This window comes from Cupressus sempervirens, chromosome 7, assembly GCF_028749045.1.
Source record: "Cupressus sempervirens isolate cs-2001-9-10 chromosome 7, ASM2874904v1, whole genome shotgun sequence".
Lineage (NCBI taxonomy): Eukaryota > Viridiplantae > Streptophyta > Pinopsida > Cupressales > Cupressaceae > Cupressus > Cupressus sempervirens.
This window is the reverse complement of record NC_143124.1, coordinates 84,678,028-84,685,183: the sequence shown is the minus strand read 5'-3', so window position 1 is coordinate 84,685,183 and position 7,156 is coordinate 84,678,028. Positions and strand designations below refer to the sequence as shown.

The 7,156-nt window shown below is 31.8% G+C and overlaps 1 protein-coding gene across 1 annotated transcript; it reads right to left on the bottom strand.

Moving 5' to 3' along the window:
• Positions 1 to 501: 501 nt before the first annotated feature.
• LOC149545615 (alcohol dehydrogenase 1-like) lies at positions 502 to 4,655 on the bottom strand. The gene is made up of 10 exons (XM_089794223.1): positions 4,616 to 4,655; positions 4,388 to 4,522; positions 4,214 to 4,262; positions 2,060 to 2,388; positions 1,892 to 1,971; positions 1,400 to 1,475; positions 1,252 to 1,313; positions 1,030 to 1,119; positions 767 to 928; positions 502 to 618 (listed from the first exon to the last, which is right to left on the bottom strand). The coding sequence occupies exons 1-10, from the start codon at positions 4,653 to 4,655 to the stop codon at positions 502 to 504; spliced, it is 1,140 nt and encodes a 379-aa protein (XP_089650349.1).
• Positions 4,656 to 7,156: the final 2,501 nt, after the last annotated feature.

Here is a 7,156-nt window from a genome sequence, read left to right as displayed (position 1 = left end):
ACAAATACAAGCCATTACGTGGTACTTGTTTAATTTATAATACATGTTATTTAATAATAAGATGTTCTATTATTATTCAAATTAAGAAAAATATCAAATAAATAATTATAATCACTAAAACTCTAAATATATAACTTTTAACATTGAAGTTAAAACAAATATCATATAAATAACAAAATCATTAAAATACCTAATGTTTACTCCGAAACCCAAAGCCCAATTGTTCAAAGATTTAAAGAACACTTCTTGTTTTTCACATCATTTATGGTCAGCAATATATTAAAACTTATAAGATGCTAGGCTTTAAATCAGATGAATGTTTTATGAGCACTATTCCTTTACAACATTTAAGACAAGTAAATACCAAGACTTAAATGATAGTCACAACATTTTAAAACTCTTAATAAGTTCTATATATATAAACCAAAAAAACACAAAACACTATATTTTGGCAGTTCAACGATCTATTGAAATCGAAACCTTCATTGTATTCTCCCCTCTCTAGGCATTCACGTTGATAATACATCTCAGGCTTTCTCCTTGCGACATCAACTCAAATGCCTTGTTGATATCTGCAAAGTCTATTTCATGCGTGATAAACTTTTCCAGTTCAAGCTCCTGCCCCAAAAACAAACAAACAGGCACCTCGCATTTTCAGAGAAACATTCTTTAGAGAAATCTTTGAAATTAAAAGCAACATTTTTTTCAGAAATATTTATCTCAACTATAGCAGGAAGAACACAAATTCGGAAACTACAAGTCTCACCTTGTTCATGTATTTTTCCACAAGCCCTGGTAGATCTGATCTGGGCTTATAGTTCCCAAAAAATGTTCCCTTTAATGTTTTCTCATTCAGAAAATTCAGAGGACTTGTGGAGAAGATTGAATCGGAATTAGGCACTCCCACTAAAACCATCACACCCCACCCCTTCAAATTCACACATAGTTTAAGTTAGTTTGTGCAACATAAACATCTTATTTAACTCTAAAGGGAAAATATTTTATATGAAACAGGGGAAGAGGATATACATCATCACAAGAATCGAATGATCGAATCGATTGACTCCCAATGCATTCAATACTATAGTCTACACCACCATTAGTTCTTTCAGCAATCACCTGTGAGATCAAAAGAAATTCATTTATGTTTTTATGTTTTGATATTAAACAAGGGTGAAATCCATACATTCCTTGAAAAACTATAGCTTTGTATTCATTGAAAACATGTAATCAAAATTGGGGTTAAGAAACCTGCTGAATAGGTTTCTGGTGGTCTTTTGGGTTTATACATTTCGTTACTCCAAATTGCTTTGCTGAAACAAAAGCAAACCAAACAATGGTTGAAAGAGAAATTGCAATATGGGTAAATATAAAATGTGTAAATGTGTCATTTAGAAACCTTTCTCAAATCTTCGAGGATTTATATCAAGGCCTATAATTCGGGAAGCCTCAACAATTCTTGCTCCTTCAGTAGCCTTAAGAGGATATAAACAACACTAAATTAAGAAATTTGAAGCACTTATGATTGTATATTTATTTTGAGATTGAGTGTGTTAAAAAAAATTAGCATCGGCGTTAGGAATCATATTATATAATCTATATTTTTGTTGTCTTATATTGTGATGATGAATTATGTAATATAATTCAAACTGTTGATTCATTTTGATGATAGATCATAGAATATGATGGTGATAATTTTTTTTCATTCAATTAGATCCAAAAACAAAATATACATTGTAGAAATCTTATAGACTGCACCTACAAATGACAATAATTGAAAATAAAAGGAACTTAAAACATCAGTGGTTAAAAATCTTGACATTTTAAACCAGAATTCTACTTACATATCAAAGAATAATTATTGTGTGCAAAACATGTATGTTATGCTTACCGCAAGCCCAACTCCTCCAAGACCAAATACTGCTATAGTGGATCCCTTCTTTGGTTTGGCCACATTTAATATAGCCCCATCCCTGATTTCAGGCAAAATAAGTTTAACTACATATATAATATGCATTGAATAACAAATTGAGATATTAATTAGCTATTAATGTTAATGGACCTATGGAGACACCACAACTTAGAATGCAGGCTTTGTCTAGAGGAGCTGCGGGATTTATTTTGGTAACACAACCGGAGTGTATAACGGTGTATTCACTAAATGTGGATGTTCCTGCAAAGTGATAGATGGGTTGTCCTTTGATTGAGAACCTTGTTTTGACATCAGTAATCATAACTCCTTTGTTCAGATCAACCCTTAGCAAGTCACATAGATTGCTCTCATTTGAGTTGCAGTGCTTGCAATCTCCACATTCCCCTGTAAATACATGCAACACATGGTCGCCCTCCTTGAGATCGGTTACTCCTTCCCCCACACTTTCTACCACTCTGCCATTCACAATTGCCAAATAGAGTAAGAAGTCTACCAACTGGGCCCAATTTAAATTCATTCACAATTGCCAAATAAAATGAGCAGTCCTATCAATTGGTGGTAGTATTTGTGTGAAATTGGAGTTTGGGTATTTGGGGTAGATTAACCTCACCTTAGTTGCAAATTTTGGTAAAAGACTTTGGATGAGTTGGGTATAGGATACTTAATTTCATCTTAGTTGCGAATTTGGGTAATTGGAGAAAGATTTTGGATGAAATTGAGAATCAGGTACATGGGTTAGACTACTCTCACCCCGCTTACAATGTGTGCACAATCAAAGAAAGATTTATGATAAAATTGAGTATTGGGTATATGGACTAGGTTGATCTCACCTAAGTTGCACATTTGATAATTGAAGAGAGACTTTGATTGAAATTTGGTATTAGGTACTTGGGTTAAACTAACCATACATTAGTTACACATTTTTGTACATTTGAGAAAAGGCTTTGGATGAATCGGATATTGGATGTGTAGACTAGTCTAAGGCTACCTGAATTGCACATTTAAGTAAAATGAAGAAAGACTTTGGATGAGTTGGCCATTGGATACTTGGGCTAGACTAACCTCACATCACCTACATATTTGAATAATTGGAGGAAGACTTGATGGAAATGCTTACAGGGATGGGTTAGACTAACCTCACCCTAATTGTACATTATGGTAATTGGAGAAAGACTTTGGATGAAATTGGGTGTTGCCTACTTAGATAGACTAATCTCACCTACAATGCACATTTGAGAAATTGGAGGACTTTGGTTGAAATCAACAATTGGGTAAATGGGGTAGACTAAGCTCATCTCAATTGCACATTTGAGAATTTGGAGAAATACTCTAGATAAAATTGGGGATTGGGTACTTGGCTAGATGAACGTTACCTCAGGTGTACATCTAGGTAACTATAAAAGGACCTTGGATGGATAGGGTTTTGTGTACTTGGCTAGGCTACTATCACTTCAATTGCATATTTGGGTAATTTGAGAAAGACTTTGGATGAAATTGGGTATTGGGTTGATGGGCTTGACCAATTTCACCACACTTGTACATTTGGATCATTGAAAAAATGCTTTATATTTAAAATCTGATATTAGGTACCTAGTTAGACCAAGTTGCACATTTAAGATAAGTGATAAAAGACTTTGAATGAAATTGGATAATAGGTATTGAATTTTCGAGATAAACTAACCTCACCTCAGTTGCACATTTTAAAATACTTTGGATAAAATTAGATATTGTACACTTAGACTAACCCTACACTTTCTACTACTAGTCATTCACAAATACAAAAGTCTACTGAAGTGAACAACCAACAAGACTAATTAGTCCTTTCAAATAAGTCTAAATGACTCAAAATAATTAAAATATTTGTATATAATTAGTGGTAAATAAAATTGAATATATTAGATACATGGATTATGTTAGACATGTTATATTAGAGAGATTGGTTGAATATCGAACTAACACATAAAGCATAGAAAGGCAATTGATAAAAAAAGCCGAGTGTCCCCTTGATAAGATACAAGTTGTACTTTGCTGTTTTAGTGGTATTGGGTAAAAATCAAACTAAAACATTGAGCATAGAGCATATGAAGGCAATTGATAAAAGAACTAAGTGTCCCTTGATAAGATACATATTTTAGTTTGCTGTTTAACCGCTGCCAGACTACTAAAACATTAGGCATAGAGCATACAAAGGCGACTGATAAAAGAACTAGTGTCCCCTTTAGTTTGTTGTTTAGCCGTTGCCAGACTAGAGATATGAGATACAAATGCAAGGGAACCTACCCAGCTGCTTCATGTCCAAAAATGCGAGGAAAAACAGAGATTTGTCCTTACAATAGAATAAAAGTAGCAGTTAGATTCAGACTAAAAATGTTTCAGCTCGTTGGTATAGAATGAACGAATGATCTGCAAGGCCAAAGCAACAGCATTTTGCTATTGATAGTACTAATTAAACCTTTGCTTGCCAGAAAGTAACATCCGAGCCACAAAGGGAAGTGTAATGGATTTTGATCCTCACTTCCATCGCCTGCGGAGGTGCCACATCAACTTGTTCAATCTTCAGGGTATCCCCTGCCGCCCATGCCAGGGCTGCTTGGAAACAAAAACATATTGCAAATTTTGATTTTTCTTCAAATATGTAACCAAATAACATTGAAATGATGGATTCCTGAACTTTCAACTCACCTTTGCAGGTAATAACCTTTCCTGCAGTCACATTTGCCATTTTTCTTTAATCTTTTTGTAAAAATGTAAGCTTGGAATTTGTTTCTCACAAATGAAACGAAGTTGGATTTTGAGGAACGAAAGCCATTGTTATATAGACATTGGTGTGAAGGTGCTGCCAATCATAATTGCGATTGACGTCTATGTGATATGAAACGCAAAACGATAGCCTTGTTTTCCGCTGAAACATCCGACATCTGTTTCTGTTTTCTGGCGGCATAATTATCCTCTAGCGGGTTGCTGAGAGAGGATATGGTTGCTTTTAAAAAATCCCGATTCGAAAGTCGAAACAATTATCCGTTGTCTCTTTAGCTTTATAACTGCCCATTTTTAAAAATTTATTTGTTTTCCTTAAATTTTAAAAGCATTTATCTTATTTTCCTATTTTGTTGTAAGAATAATTAATATATGATTTTATAAATAGCAAGCTAATCTATATTTTCATTTGAGAATAATTAAATCTGATTTTATTCTTTTAAATCAATTTTATTTTATTTTTTATATTTTAATTTGAAATTAGTTTGGGTTTTAGCTTTTTAAATTACTTTACTTTTTAAATTTTTATAATTATTTTAAATTTTTAAATTTTTTAATATTTTTAAATGTAATTTTCATTCTAAAATTTTTATGAGGAGATATATTTAGATGATCATTTTATTTATATATGGAAAATTAAAAGTAAAATAATTAATATTTTTAGTCTATTTTAAATATTTTAAAACTTTTTATTTTACTTAAATTTAAAGTTAATTGTAATTTTATACATTGGCGATGGTGAGTTTTGTGGAAAATGGGAACTTTGCGAGTTCAACAAAAATTACAAAATCTTATTTCAATAAACCCAAGTATGCTTAACTACTCATTCCCTATTTTGAATAAATTTATAATGTCTAGGAGGACCATGTCGAAGTTAAAGAAAAGCCCCATTATCAAGAAAATATTGGGGTTGCCTCTTTAGTGGATTCCTCGACAAAAGACTTGATTAAGTGTTAGCATAATTTCTACTCCAAGCCAAATATTCAAAGAAGATCCAAGAAGGTTCATCACATCTTCAATCACAAGATCAAAAAATACCTAGGGGAAGCAAGATACAATCCAATCTATAGACATCAAAGGCTTCCTCTCTTAGGAATAACCTAAAATTCTAGCTCAAAAAATAGATCAAGAAAGGAGTGAATGAACCATAGTGGTCAATAGGAAAATAGTAAATCCAAAAGCATAATCAAACCTATATCTACTAACCCTAGTTTTTCTAGACCTGATAATATTTGTGGATCTAATTAGATCCCCACATGAGGTCTTCCCCTTTCAGCAAGAAATTCTTCTTTCTCTCTTTCTCAACCGATCAATAAACCTTTTCCTTTGAATAGATTTTTCCATGTTAATGCTTATGTTCCTCCTCATTAGCATACTCCCTTTGCTTCATCATTCCAATCAGGTAGAATTGTTGCTCAGATTTTTTCCCAATAGAGTTGTTTTCCCTTCAAAACATTTAGACATCAATTTTGAAAACACACATCATCAATGACATATATAGTGAAAAATATCGGATGGAATGTGAAGATCAGGGTGTCTATCCCCACTGGTGTGGTCTTGAATCAAAAATTCCAATTTGATTAGATGGCTTAAGGATATTTGTGGTGACTAGGTAAGTATATCTTATGTCTTAAATTGCTTAATTTATATTTTTTCTAAATAGTTACATTAGAGATTATTTCCTTTTAGTTCCTTATTGTTTATATAAAGGCTATTCTATAAAATTCGTTAAATGGGAAACTTTAGTGAATCTTTGGCTAGGAAGCAAAATGCTCCTATATGGATTTCAATTTAATCCTTACCTACAGAGATAAATTATATTGAAATTATAAAATGCATTGGTTCATCTATAAGAGAACTCATTTGTATACAAGCAAATTTCTCAAATACTAATGACATTAAATTTCTTATAAACTTAGAGATAGAATTTCATGAATTTAAGTCAATTAAATTAATAACTAATAGATCAATTTACAAATTAAAACTCACAAGATTTGAAGGACACTTAAAACAAATCATCAAACTAAACCATCAATTTTAAACATATTGAAATAAATTCATTATTAAAAGAAATATTTCCAATGATACCAAGAAGTAAAAACCTAAAAAAGAAAGATAGTTCAAAAAATATAGAACAATTAAATTATAAGGGAATATTGGAAGGATTTATGAAAAACACAATTGTTTGTAATAAGAGGAATACAAGTAGTAACAATAGAAAAGAAATAGAAGAGGGGGAAATCATAGCCACTAACACAACCTCTAAGTATCTATTTTAGAACCAAGATCATAATGAGAACAAGAAACTATGAGTAGGAAGAAATGATTTTCAAGAAGATATAGGAATACATTTGAGGAATAATTCTATTATTGAAGAAAATGTGCAAAGATTTCAACAATGTAAATAATGTATTTAGGAAAAATTGTTTATACAGGATGTAAAAAGAAACCTATGATCCTGTACAA